The sequence below is a fragment of the Hyaena hyaena genome, unplaced genomic scaffold (genome assembly GCF_003009895.1).
Source record: "Hyaena hyaena isolate Hyena2069 unplaced genomic scaffold, ASM300989v1 scaffold_202, whole genome shotgun sequence".
Classification (NCBI taxonomy): domain Eukaryota; kingdom Metazoa; phylum Chordata; class Mammalia; order Carnivora; family Hyaenidae; genus Hyaena; species Hyaena hyaena.
Genome location: NW_024080832.1, coordinates 1,788,906 through 1,801,270, shown reverse-complemented (window position 1 = coordinate 1,801,270; position 12,365 = coordinate 1,788,906). Strand labels below are relative to the sequence as shown.

Genomic DNA, 12,365 nt, shown 5'->3' with positions numbered 1-12,365 from the left:
TCGAACCCACGAACCGCGAGATCATGACCTAAGCGAAAGTCGGACGCTTAACCGACTAAGCCACCCAGGCGCCCCTCTAAAAAAATATGTAAAAAATGTGGCCCGCGGAGACGGGAAGTTGTGGGCTTCCCCTACGGAGGCACACCGCTACATCGCTGACCCGGAAGAGCTGAGCTCTGCAGCAGAGCGGGGGACGCGTGCGTGCTTCGGGAGGGAGGCCGCGGCTGGTAGGGTGCCCTGCGCTTGCCTCTCGGGCTGAGGCACACTTGACCCAAATCCCATTCGCGGTCGCGCAGAGGCCCCGCCGCCGGTACGTCGTCGGCTGCCGCTACGCAGGGAGGCGGTGTGCAAGCGGCACCACACCCTCCGGGGGAGGAGGGCGGGACCCAGCCGCCACCGCGGGTGGAGGAGGGGCGACTGGCGCTGTGGCGAAACCCTGCCATGGAGCCGAGCTTTGGGGCGGCGGGGCCCCGACGACAAGGTAACAACCGCCCGCCGCCGCCCCGCTTCCCGGGCCTCAGCGGCACGGCTCCCCCTATCCCCCTCCCCGCGCTGGTACTGGTCGCGGGCTCCGTCGCCTGCTCCATCCCAGGCGTGGCCGGTTAGGGAGCAGGTCTGGTCCCTCTGCCCTCTTAACCACCTCCATCTTTCCCTCCAGGTCCCTTCTGATTACACCATGCCTCTCAGCCTCTTCCGGCGCCTTCTCCTTGCTGCCCTGCTGCTGGTGATTATTTGGACCCTTTTCGGGCCCTCAGGCATCGGGGAGGAGCTGCTGAGCCTCTCACTGGCTTCCCTGCTCCCGGCGCCCGCCTCCCCAGGGCCGCCTCTGGCCCTGCCCCGCCTCCTGATCCCCAATGTGGAGGCATGCGGGGGTCCCGGCGCCCCACCCTTCCTGCTCATACTGGTGAGCACGGCCCCAGAGAACTTGAACCAAAGAAATGCCATTCGGGCTTCGTGGGGCGGGCTGCGCGAGGCCCGAGGGCTCAGGGTGCAGACACTCTTTCTGCTGGGAGAGCCAAGCTTGCGGCATCCCATCAGGGAATCCCACGAGATCGAGATCGACTTAGCACGAGAGGCAGCAACCCGGGGAGATATCTTGCAGGCGGCTTTCCGGGACTCCTACCGGAACCTTACTCTGAAGACTCTCATCGGGCTGAATTGGGCGGACAGACATTGTTCCATGGCCCGATACATCCTCAAGACAGACGATGATGTGTTTGTCAACGTCCCCGAACTGGTATCTGAGCTGGTTCGGCGAGGAGGCCGTTGGGAACAATGGGAGAAGAGCATGGAGCCTCCGAGAGAGAATGAGTTTGGAGATGAAGAGTGGGAAAGGTCCATCTTCAGGAGCCAGCCAATGCCTCTTTTGTACTTGGGCCGTGTGCACTGGCGGGTACACCCCACTCGGACACCAGGGAGCAAACACCAGGTATCAGAGGAGCAGTGGCCTCCCACCTGGGGCCCCTTTCCACCCTATGCCTCTGGCACAGGGTATGTGCTGTCGGCTTCTGCTGTGCAGCTCATCCTAAAAGTGGCCAGCCAGGCACCCCGTCTACCACTGGAGGATGTCTTTGTGGGGGTAAGTGCCCGACGAGGAGGCCTCACCCCAACCCACTGTGTCAAGCTGGCTGGGGCCACCCACTATCCCCTGGACCGGTGCTGCTATGGGAAATTCCTGCTGACATCCCACAAGTTGGACCCCTGGAAGATGCAGGAAGCCTGGAAGCTAGTGAGAGGCTCTGATGGGGAAAAGACTGCACCCTTCTGCTCCTGGCTCCAGGGAGTCTTGGGCATCCTAAGGTGTCGGGTAATAGCCTGGCTTCACAGCTGACAGTGACGGGGCCACAGCAGAGGAGTGAGGAACTCCAGGTCTAGCCGGCACTCCTCACAGCCTTCTCGCCCAGGCCCATGGCAGGGGCCCTAGCCTGGCTGCAGATGACCAGTTTCTGCAATCAGATGCTCAGTCTATCACTGAAGACGGAGGGATACAAGAGACATCTAGGGGCCTGGCCTGCCAGCCCCAAAGACACTCCCCACGACGAGCACAACACTGCTGGGGTTGTTCTCTCCAGCCAGAGGAGAGGGGCACAAGCTCCTCAATAAACTTGTCTCTCTACCTCTTCGAGTACAGCGTGGTCCTCACCAGCAGTCCAAGAACACACACCCGGGGAGCCTGGAGGCTGCTGCATGGGAAGGACCTCTCAAGGGACATGGGATAGAGAGGAGGAAGACCCCAAAAGAATAAGGCCAAGGCCACAGTGACAAGATATGAGGTGGGGGTGGGAGCAGGACACTATGACCCCTCAGATCCTAGAGTAGGCCCATGCTGGGCAACGGGTGGAACAGGTCCCAAGAATGAGCTAGACACATTATCCAAAACAAACCCACCTTCTTTAATACCAACCCAGCCCAGGAGCCAGCTGTCCCTGGAGAAGGGGCATACTGTCCCCTCGTTATTCTAAGAAATAGGGTCATTTCCCCACAGGCAATCGTGGGGGAGAGTGCTATTCTCAGGCCACCCTTGGGCAGGGCTCAGCGCAGAAATCTGTCCAGGGCAGATGGCCGGTCCCTCGAGGGCTTGGCCTTCTTCTCTTGCTTCTGTGGCTGCTGCTCAAGGCTCTGTCGGACTTTATCCTGGTTGGTGAGAGGGTGGCAAGGTGAGAAGTGGCAGGCTGGCAAGGGCAGAGGCACTAGCAGGAGGGTGCAGCCCACAGGATGCCTGGTCCACCCCCCCAGTGATCATTTACCCGGTGCTCCTCATCCATGACCTTCCTCTTCCTCTTCACCAGGCTTGCTGTAGAGCTGCGGCCCTTCTGCTTCGGCTTTGGCTGGAAAGGAGCCTTGGCCTCCGGGTCGTAGCCCTAAGAGAGAAGACAAGGGTAGAATATTAAGAGCCTCAGAGGCCAGGAACTGTGGCAGCACCATGTGCTGTGTCGTACTTCCGGGGACATGGCACGGAGGTTGTGGAGGGGTAGGGCCTGGGCACTTGGGCCTGATTCATACCAGCCGCTCTATCCGTTCCTTCTTTTCTTGCTCTAAAGAGATGACATCAACTTCTGCCAGGGCTCGTGGATCCAGACAAATGAGCTCTGCAGGTACCTGAAGGTGTCACAGAGGGACAGAAATGGTAAGGAGCCACAGGAGCGACAGGAGGGTGATCCAGAGAGGGACGGAAGCCAGGGGGCTGCTGATTCCCACTCTTCCCCCAGACTCCTGGGGCATGGGGAGCTTTCCCTGTCCCCAGCCCAGACCACATGCAGGCACATGCTCACCTTCTCCAGCAGCGCCTTCACCTCCCACTCCTGACGCTGCTTCTGACTCCTGTAAGGGTTACTCTCCAGGCCGTCAAAGTTGGGCTCAGCAGCCCCTAGAAAGAGGGAGAAGCATGGAGCTATAAACAGAACCAAGTCCAGCAGCTCCAGCCCAACGATGCCCTTTTGCTCCTGGCTATCACAAGCCAACCCAAACATCCATCCAGAGTTCATTCACATGGATCCCATCCCCTGGCCCACTCACCAGGTACCAGCATGCTGGTGATGCCCCCAGTGTGCCCCACCCCCAGCACATCTTCAAAGGGGCAGAAATGAAGGCCATGCACGTGGCCCGAGAGCCGGTGGGTGAGGTAAGGCTGCTCCAGGGAGGGGGGGCTGGCCTTGCCCTGCCCCGCCCATATGTTGACCACGTCACCCATGCCCGCAGCCAGCAGTCCCCGCTGGGAAAAGGCCAGGTGTCCTGCTCCCTGGGGCAGGGTCCGAGCACTCAGAGGCTGGAACGTCCCTCGTAAATCAAAGATCTTCAGCTGGTGGTCCAGGCCAGAGGTGGCCATGTACCTGGTAGAGAGAGGGAGGTCAATTAATTTGTAATATGGGCTTACTGAGTAGGAGTGTGGTCAAATGCAGACATAAAGTCTTGGTAGGGAGAAACCATTTTTATTTCCCTTTTTCAGATGAGGAAACCGAAACTGAGAGAAAAGATAATCAAATCAGAGTGAATGGTAGAGCTAGAATTCAAGTCCAGTCTGTCTCTTTAGTGTCTGCTCTTTTTTAAAAATACTTTTCTTAACATTTATTCATTTTTGAGAGCTGGAGAGAGTATAAATAGGGGACGTAGAGAGAGGGAGACACGGAATCTGAAGCAGGCGCCAGGTTCTGAGTTGTCAACAAGGAGCCCAATGTGGGGGTCGAACTGACGGACTGACAGATCATGACCTGAGCCAAAGTCAAACCCTTAACTGACTGAGCTACCCAGGTGCCCCTTTTTAATACTTTTTTAACTGTTTATTCATTTCTGAAAGACAAAGACAATGTGAGCGGGGAGGGGCAGAGAGGGAGACATAAAATCTAGAGCAGACTCCTGGCTCTGAGCTGTCAGCACAGACCCCAACATGGGACTCGAAATCACTAACCATCATGACCTGAGTTGAAGTCAGACATTTAACCAACTGTGCCACCCAGGCGCCCCATAGTGTCTGCTCTTAATCAAAGGGACAGCACGTACACCCATCTGTACCTAAATGAGATGGTCCACTGCACACACTGGGAGCACAGTGGCTCAGCAAAGAGGACAGACAGCAGTGATCAGGGAGGACTTCTGGGAGCTGTTCTAGGTTTTTCTCAAGAAACACATATATCAAGTACAAATGAATTCGTATTAGAGTGTGGAGATGGGGAGATGGAAGCAGAGGTTTGTTTTGAGGATTGGTGGGAAATGTCAGGAGGATCACAAGGGGACAAATAGCAGGGGCTCTTTACACTCAGACTGAGGACCCAGAGTCCCTAACCCTGCTCGCCGGTAATGACAGACCACAACGGAAGATTGTGAGGACCTGAGGCAACTTTAGGAAGTAATAAAGTAATAAGCTAGGAGACTCACTCTACCCCTCCTCCTCTTTCCCTGGAAAAGGGGAGGGCAATCCTCTCAAGGAATCGTGCACGATAGTTTGTTTTCCAAGGTTGGAGTTTCTATGTTTGCTATGTTCCTCAGAGAGGGAGGCTAAAGGGAGACCAGCCAGGCCAGGTTCTAAGTTTGCTAAGAGGCCATGGACTCTCTTTTTAGCCTTGGCTGTGAGCCCAAGAGGGCAGGTACCAAAAGGCTCCTATGAGAGGGACTAGCTCTGTGATGGGGCTGAATTAAGGCTGAGTGGACACTTCTCACAAGACAAGACAATCAGGGCCCCAGCTCCACCAGATGGAAAGATCATCAATGCAAACCAGGAATTCTTGAGGGCTCCTGGGACACAGGTCACACTCTTCAGTCAACCCACAACTCAAGGGCTTCTCTCCCCACACATACCCACCTTTGGGATCCCCTGCACAAATGCCAGCCCACTGACCAGAGGGCATCCAGCCCACACTACCATGCTACTAACTCTGCAGAACACAGTCTAGCTCTGAGAACCCAATCCTAATGCCAGCCTCCAGAATGCCTCTTGAGGAAGCCAGTAAGCCTCATCTCAAGCCCCTGTGGCTTATCTGAGGTGCTCTTTTTTTTTTTTTTAAATGTTTTTATTTATTTCTAGGAGAGAGAGAGACAGCGTGAGCAGGGGAGGGTCAGAGAGAGAGGGAGTCACAGACTGAAACAGGCTCCAGGCTCTGAGCTGGCAGTCAGCACAGAGCCCGACACGGGGCTCGAACCCACGAACCGCGAGATCATGACCTAAGCGAAAGTCGGACGCTTAACCGACTAAGCCACCCAGGCGCCCCAGAGGTGCTCTTGATAAGGACTAAAGATTAGCAGAGTTGGGCCAAAATCAAGGACCAGAGCTGTTCTCAAGGTGTTGACCAAATCTCAGGAAACTAAGTGATTAGGCCTTGGGCACAGTACCAGCTGACCAAAGCAGTCCAGGGAAGGCAAACCACAACACAGACATTTTTTTTTTTTTTTTTTGAGAGGGAGAGGGCATGTGAGTGTGCAAGTGGAAGGGGGGCGGGGGGAGAGAGACACAGAATCCAAAGCAGGCTCTGAGGTCTGAGCTGTCAGCACAGAGCCTGATGGGGGGCTCGAATCATGAGATCATGACCTAAGCCAAAGTCAGACACTTAACCAACTAAGCCACCCAGGTGCACTCTCCCCCCACCCCTTTTTTACAGACTTTCTTTGAAACCATTTGAAAATAAAGTTATGTACGAGATTCCAGAACAGCAGTGTAAAAGGAAGAAAGCAGCACCCAGGACATACCAGCAGGAGGTACAACCAGAGGCTGGAAAGTAACTGTGAGCATCACACTTGTTCACAGGAGGCAGCAAGGATAGACAGAAATGGACCTTGGAGAGGCCCTCAAGCGGAAAGCAGCCAGGACCTCATGGGGATGCATGGGCAGTAATGAAGGGATGCCGCCAAAGCATGTGGTAGAGCCTGGGCACCCAGAAACCACCCAGCCAACAGCAATTTGGTTCCTGCCCTTACTGATGGCTGAAGATCCGAGAGCTGTGTAGCTAGCCGGAAACGTCCAGTCACATTCTGATGACCAGAAAATGTGGCAGAAAGGGAGCAAGCCAGGAGGAACTCTGGGAGTAGGATGACCTATCCCGCAGTGGACACATTCAATCTGGGGTGACATAAGACAACTCAGTAGGAACTAAGAGCATCTCTTGGTTAATCATTTCTTTCAACCACAGTCCTGTTTCTGAATATAAAGTAGAATACTGCCCCAGGACAGGCTCAATGGCCCATTCACCCTTGTACCCCCCAGCACCTCAGCACAGAGCCCCAGCCCGTGGCAGGTGCCCAGTGACTGTCTGACAATGAACGGAATTAAGAGGAACTGATCCCATTAGAGGGAACTCGTGCGGAAAACAGCATGCCAGGTCTGCACACACGTACGTATCAAACAGCACAGCTGGCAGCTTCAAACTCTCAGGAGGAGCAGCAATTCCAAGCAGGACCCCCACTCCTACGCCTCACATCACCAGCCAGACCTCAAGAGAACGATCATCTTCAATGATGGCAGTGGTGAAGCCCAGTGCTTCGTACTTCCTGGGCAACACACTAAACCCTGTAGGCTTTAACTCGTGTTGGCTCAGGCCGTCTGTGACGGCCTGTGAGCTAAGTCCAGGGCTTGGCAAACTACGGCCCATGCACCAAACAATTCCAGCCCACCACCTGCTTCTGTACAGCTCTGGGGCTCCAAATGGTTTTCATGTTTTTAGGCTGTCGGAAAAAATAAAAAACTCTTTTGCAACAGGTGAAAATTAGAGGAGATGCAAATCTCAGTGTCCGCAGAGGAGGTTTTACTGGAGCACAACCATACGCTTTCACTGGCCTCTTCTGTGGCTGATTTGCACCACGACGGCACAGGAAAGTGGTCCATACCGACACGTTTGGCATCTCACCTCTCAGCACCACTGTGGGCGCACCACAACTCACAATGACACTGTCATAACTGGACAGCGTTTCAAGCGCCACCTATCACACGATCTGTGTGAAAGGTTTTCAAAGACAAAACAGGTAACATCTCTCCCCAGATCAATGCTAACAAGCATTCGCAAATGAGTTTGATGACTTAGAATCCTGTAACTCTTAACCTTAATTGAGCACAATGTTATCCTCAAAAAGAGGAATCCGGTTCTTCCCATCGGCAGACCTGCATTACAAAAATACTACGCACAATTATTATATTTTAAATTTTGTTGCTTCAAAATTTGTGACACTTTGTTTTCACTAAGTACCTATGTGATACACTCGAATTTACCTCTCAGCTAACAAAACCTGAAGTCTTTACTACCGGGCTCTTTACAGAAAAAGCTTTCTGCCCCTTGAGCTAGATACTCATCCCCACTCTTGGGGCGACAAAAGAGTATGGCACACAGAGGTTATGGGGTGTGCCCATGCTTATGTGGCCCGTCAGTGGTTAACACCAGGATTAAACCTAGGCAGCTTGGCGCAAGTCTGTGCTCCTAAAGGCATACTGCTTTCTATACTTTTCTACCCAGCTGTGACCTCCCCAGCACCTCGTGACCAAACAAGTGACTTACGTGCCTGCAGAATCTACTGCCACAGCCCGGACCCCACCACGATGGCAGAGAATCTTTGCCAGCGGCTCCTTCATGGCTGGACTCCATAAGGACACAGTCCCTAGATGCAAGAGGAGAGGAGCGGAGGTTATCAGTAGGTGCTAAGGGGATAATACCTGGGAAAGACGGGGTCTCAAGGCCAAGAGGTAACAAGAGGGAGGAACAGGGGCTATCTGAAGGGATGTGCAAAGTACAAATATAGAAGCAAAGCAGGTCAGGATGGTCAGAAAGTCAAAACTCAGCTAGAGACCAACCGTTGCTGTGTCCGAGATGGATGACAGCATTGTAAGGGTTCTTAGTCATGACATCCAGCCGGCCAGCCCGAGCATTCAGAGCTGCCACGATCTTTCCCACTGACACGTCCAGGTAGGTCAGAAACCCTGTCTCTGACTGAGAGAGAGAGAGAGAGAAAGAGAGAATAAGTCCTGATTGTTCTCTGTCCTTCTACTAGGATCCCGGAGAGGAAGCAGTCTTTTCAACGGCTGCCACCCAGTCCCCATGCTCCGTAGCCACTCACAGCCGTGGCCAGGAGGAAGTGGAAAGGCAGGAACTCAAGCCGCGTGACTCGGTCACAGCGGCGGATACAGTGGAGCTCGATGCCCTGGTTGTCATAGATGTGAAGCCAACGACTCTGAGCGACGGCAAGCAGTGCCTCTGAATGCAGAAACCTGGGAGGAAGGGAGGAGTGGTTCAGTGGGAAAGGGGGTCGAGGGACCGTCATTCAGTCAGGAATAGGATGCCTTGCCCGCCACTGACCGGATGTCCCGCACTGCCTCCATGACATTGATCTCGCACATGAGCCTCTTTGTTACCCAGTCAAGGGCGGCCACATGACCCCGACGCCCTCCAAAAGCCAGGTGTCTGTTGGAGGTGGGGGAACAGCAGTATCAGTGCAGGGAAGCACGGTGACTCAGACCATCTGAGGTCTACCCCACAGCAGCCCCTCCTCTCCAGATAAGATGCTTTACATGCTCAACCTCACATGCAAGGAAATCACAGGACCCTCCCCACATGATTGACCTAAACATACACTGGCATGGCTAAGGTGAGTGTGGCCAAAGTGGTTACGGAGATACAACCAAATCCTAGTTCAAGAGTCACTGACATCCAGCCCTACCTTCCAGTTCGGGAGTAATTCAATCTGTAGGGTCCAAACTGCCGCAAGTTCAAATCAAAGTGCTGGGAAAAGGAATAGAATTAAAAAAAAAAAAAAGGTCAAGAAAGAACTGGCTCCTTTCAGTACTTCCCTCTTCCAGTCCCCACTTCCATCTTGCTCTGCACCACCAATCCAGCCAGTGGCCCCTTTTCCAACCTCAGACTCACCTTGGCTGCACTTGCAATGTCCACAGCCTCCACAATGTCCGCCTGGCGTATCTTTGCCGTGTCCTCCCCATCCTCCCCTTCCAGAAACCTAGGATTGAGTATCAGCAGTAAAACTTCCTAATATGAAGTGAGTGTACCAGCATGAAAATAAGAAGGGCCAGCCTCAAAAAGTAGGTAGGGCCTGAGGAGGCCCACATGAGAGTCCACTTACCCAGGTTCCTCAACAAGCAGCAGCTCAGAGCGAGCGGCTTTAGTGCTTGCTTCCTGCTCCTCAGCTTCTGCCACCTCAAGTCGGCTTCGGGTTTTGGACTTCGAATGGGGCAGCTATAATATTGTTGGTGGGGCAGAGGTGGGAAAAGAATCAGACATTATGTAGGGTTTCACGAGAGCCAGGCAGCCTTCCTCCTTCCCCGCTCATCTACTCCCGGGCTGCAACCCTTCTCCACTCTCAGAATGGTTCTCACCTTTTTGGATTTGTCAATGCGACAGAACTTCTGAGCCACCTCCACAGGGACAGGGGCAGGGCCTGGAAATGGATCCTGGGCCTGGGGAAAGAGGTAACAATTAGCAGACAGACTAAGGTTGACCCCAATCCTCGCACCTGGAAAGCAGAAAGCGACTTGCTCCACCACCTTATCAGGTCCCAGGCTCACCCCAGACAAGCTCCGCTGAGGCTCCGGATTCCTCCGCTCTCGAGGTTTCTTCGGGAGCTGAGGCTTTCTGGAGACCCGAGACCTTTTTGGGAAGCTAGCGTTCTTTGGCCTCTGGTGGCGGAGCTCACGATTCCTCTTCTTGTTACCAGGGGGCCCCGGAGAAGCTCCCGCAGCGGTCAGAGTGGTTTCTTCCTCCCAGTACCTTCGGGGTTTCTACAGGCAGATCAGTAGCTCTAACACCCCGCAGCCCGCGCCGCGCCCCGCCCCCCTGCGACCGCGCAGCTAAAAACTTCCCTTCCACCCCAAGGAGGTCTCTACCTTCTTCTTGGCCTGAGAGCTGTTCTTCTTGGGCGGGACATCCCTGCCCGGTTTGGGGGCTGTCTCCATCTAGCCCACCCGAACGATGATCCACGTGCAAAACTCCTCTCAGCTGTCCGACACTCGGCTTGGAAACTCCCGGAAGTCCGCCAGCCGTCAGCCAATCAGCGCCGTACCAGGTCTGAAGCCTTCTAGGCGCCATCTTAAATGAGGGCGCATTCTCTCTCGAGGGGCGGGGCGGGCGCCATCTGGAGCAGCAGTTTATGCTCGAGTAATTAATGAAGGGTAGTCTGAGGCTGGGGCCCAGGTAACAGTAGAGTTTCTCTTTCCGGCTTCGTTTCCCCATCTTGCCTAAAACTTTCTGAGTCCAGTCATTTTGGCGGAACACCATTCATTAAACCGGCCAAAACTACAGTTCCCGACATGCATAGGAGGACAACTTCCGGCGCCCTCCTTTCCCAGCATTCTTTGTTTACTTCCAGGTTTAGTAATAGTGAAGGGAGAACGTGAGTAGAGCTGGGTTACGGTTGAGGGGTTTGGGGTGTCGCCTCAGCCACCTCCCCCTGGGGCCGGGGTAGAGTGGCTCTGCGGGACGGGGAGAGGCTGCCGTGCCCCGGAAGGGTGCCTCTCAAGAGTGCTGTCATTTCCGCAGGCCAGGCCAAAAAGGGGAGCTTAAGAGTACCTCCCAGAGTGAGACCCAGCGCCCCTCTTCCCACTTCCCGCAGGCCTTCGTCCCCGCCATGGCTGAGCTAATCCAGAAGAAGCTACAGGGAGAAGTGGAGAAATATCAGCAGCTACAGAAGGGTAAGGGAGCAGGGTCGGTGCGGCCTCGCCCCAATCCTTTCATTCCCTGCCCGGAGCCAAACCAAGATAATGTTTTCTGGCCGAGTCCCCGCGTACAGCTCCTTCCCCCATCTCAACGCTCTTCCGCACCCACTGACCTGCCACCCCATCCTTGCCTACTTCCTTAGCTCCGTTTTTTTTTCTCTAGCATTGGGGTCAGGGGGCACATGTGATGTTTCTAATCAAACCTTTCCGCCCAACCCCCAGACTTGAGTAAATCCATGTCAGGGAGGCAGAAGCTTGAGGCGCAGCTAACAGAAAATAATATTGTGAAGGAGGTGAGAGAGGGATTTCCGTGGGGGGGGGGGGCGGGGGGGGCGCGGGGGGCGGGGAGGAGGGACCTGTACTGGCAGTGATTGTGATCATGTATGTCCCATCCCTCCACCAGGAACTGGCCCTGCTAGATGGGTCCAACGTGGTCTTTAAACTTCTGGGTCCTGTGCTGGTCAAACAGGAGCTGGGAGAGGCTCGCGCCACGGTGGGGAAGAGGCTGGACTATATCACAGCTGAAATGTGAGTCTTTCTTCCACCAGCCTGCAGTGCACCCGACAGCGCTGGCAGAGGGGTGTTACAGAAACATTGTAGAGTAGCTCCAGCGTACCCCCCCAGTTGTCCAGTTCCTCCAAACCCTCCCCCAGATCTCCACGTTCCTCCCCATCAATCTCTTCTTGCCTTCACCACCCTCCATAGTAAGTCCCATTAATTTCTCATTTGCTTGTCTCTCAGTAAGCGATACGAATCCCAGCTGCGCGACCTGGAACGACAGTCAGAGCAACAGAGGGAGACCCTGGCTCAGCTGCAGCAGGAGTTCCAGCGGGCCCAGGCAGCCAAGGCAGGGGCTTCTGGGAAGGCCTGACCCCGTAGTGGGGGGAGGGGGAGGGGAGGGAATGAGGCAGCTCTAGGGTCTATACTGTAGCTAATAAAATGTGAAAACGCCTGGCTGTTTTTTGACTGGCCACTTCTGTCATGATTGTGTCGCATCCATCCCCTGGGCCCCATTCACTTTATATATACACCACCTACATTACTCCCTCAGGCTCATATTATAACTGGAATCTCTCTGCGGCAGAGTAATCCTTTCTTTCTTGAGAGTAAAATCTGAAATGTCCCAAATCTACTTCTTGCCTGTATGGGCAACGCTGAATTCTGCCTTATCTTGCTTGGCAAGCCCCTTTAGGAATATGAGAGGAGCATTTGCAACAGTTGTTGGGAAGGT

The 12,365-nt window shown here is 54.5% G+C and overlaps 3 protein-coding genes across 7 annotated transcripts; 2 read left to right on the top strand and 1 right to left on the bottom strand.

Moving 5' to 3' along the window:
* Positions 1-35: 35 nt before the first annotated feature.
* Positions 36-10,442, bottom strand: WDR46 (WD repeat domain 46). Of its 2 annotated transcripts, none has more exons than XM_039241821.1 (16): positions 10,307-10,442; positions 9,989-10,201; positions 9,800-9,880; positions 9,547-9,659; positions 9,336-9,423; positions 9,130-9,191; positions 8,769-8,873; positions 8,530-8,680; positions 8,267-8,402; positions 7,974-8,073; positions 3,517-3,830; positions 3,273-3,367; positions 3,004-3,099; positions 2,748-2,861; positions 2,381-2,634; positions 36-76 (listed from the first exon to the last, which is right to left on the bottom strand). In XM_039241821.1, exons 1-15 carry the CDS (start codon positions 10,373-10,375, stop codon positions 2,533-2,535), a joined length of 1,839 nt encoding a protein of 612 aa, XP_039097752.1. In that variant the 5' UTR covers positions 10,376-10,442; the 3' UTR covers positions 36-76; positions 2,381-2,532. The 2 variants fall into 2 exon arrangements, with proteins under 2 accessions (XP_039097752.1, XP_039097753.1); XM_039241822.1 differs by having other exon boundaries at positions 9,989-10,190.
* On the top strand, positions 88-2,116 carry B3GALT4 (beta-1,3-galactosyltransferase 4). Of its 2 annotated transcripts, none has more exons than XM_039241824.1 (2): positions 88-310; positions 659-2,116. In XM_039241824.1, exon 2 carries the CDS (start codon positions 677-679, stop codon positions 1,829-1,831), a length of 1,155 nt encoding a protein of 384 aa, XP_039097755.1. In that variant the 5' UTR covers positions 88-310; positions 659-676; the 3' UTR covers positions 1,832-2,116. The 2 variants fall into 2 exon arrangements, with proteins under 2 accessions (XP_039097755.1, XP_039097754.1); XM_039241823.1 differs by lacking the exon at positions 88-310 and adding an exon at positions 361-481.
* A 91-nt stretch (positions 10,443-10,533) lies between the features above and the next one.
* On the top strand, positions 10,534-12,266 carry PFDN6 (prefoldin subunit 6). Of its 3 annotated transcripts, none has more exons than XM_039241748.1 (5): positions 10,534-10,613; positions 11,032-11,110; positions 11,357-11,427; positions 11,538-11,662; positions 11,876-12,266. In XM_039241748.1, the coding sequence occupies exons 2-5, from the start codon at positions 11,047-11,049 to the stop codon at positions 12,003-12,005; spliced, it is 390 nt and encodes a 129-aa protein (XP_039097679.1). In that variant the 5' UTR covers positions 10,534-10,613; positions 11,032-11,046; the 3' UTR covers positions 12,006-12,266. The 3 variants fall into 3 exon arrangements, with proteins under 3 accessions (XP_039097679.1, XP_039097678.1, XP_039097677.1); XM_039241747.1 differs by lacking the exon at positions 10,534-10,613 and adding an exon at positions 10,767-10,812; XM_039241746.1 differs by lacking the exon at positions 10,534-10,613 and adding an exon at positions 10,770-10,812 and having other exon boundaries at positions 10,959-11,110.
* Positions 12,267-12,365: the final 99 nt, after the last annotated feature.

Excerpts from the sequence above, each read along its gene's own strand:
- WDR46 (XM_039241821.1), bottom strand. The coding sequence starts at position 10,375 with ATGGAGACAGCCCCCAAACCGGGCAGGGATGTCCCGCCCAAGAAGAAC. Across the intron at positions 8,403-8,529 it reads ACTTCCTCCTGGCCACGGCT|TCAGAGACAGGGTTTCTGAC; the intron begins GTGAGTGGCTAC and ends TCTCTCTCTCAG. Across the intron at positions 2,862-3,003 it reads AGGAACGGATAGAGCGGCTG|GGCTACGACCCGGAGGCCAA; the intron begins GTATGAATCAGG and ends CTTCTCTCTTAG.
- PFDN6 (XM_039241748.1), top strand. The coding sequence starts at position 11,047 with ATGGCTGAGCTAATCCAGAAGAAGCTACAGGGAGAAGTGGAGAAATAT. Across the intron at positions 11,428-11,537 it reads AAAATAATATTGTGAAGGAG|GAACTGGCCCTGCTAGATGG; the intron begins GTGAGAGAGGGA and ends TCCCTCCACCAG. Across the intron at positions 11,663-11,875 it reads GACTATATCACAGCTGAAAT|TAAGCGATACGAATCCCAGC; the intron begins GTGAGTCTTTCT and ends CTTGTCTCTCAG.
- B3GALT4 (XM_039241824.1), top strand. The coding sequence starts at position 677 with ATGCCTCTCAGCCTCTTCCGGCGCCTTCTCCTTGCTGCCCTGCTGCTG.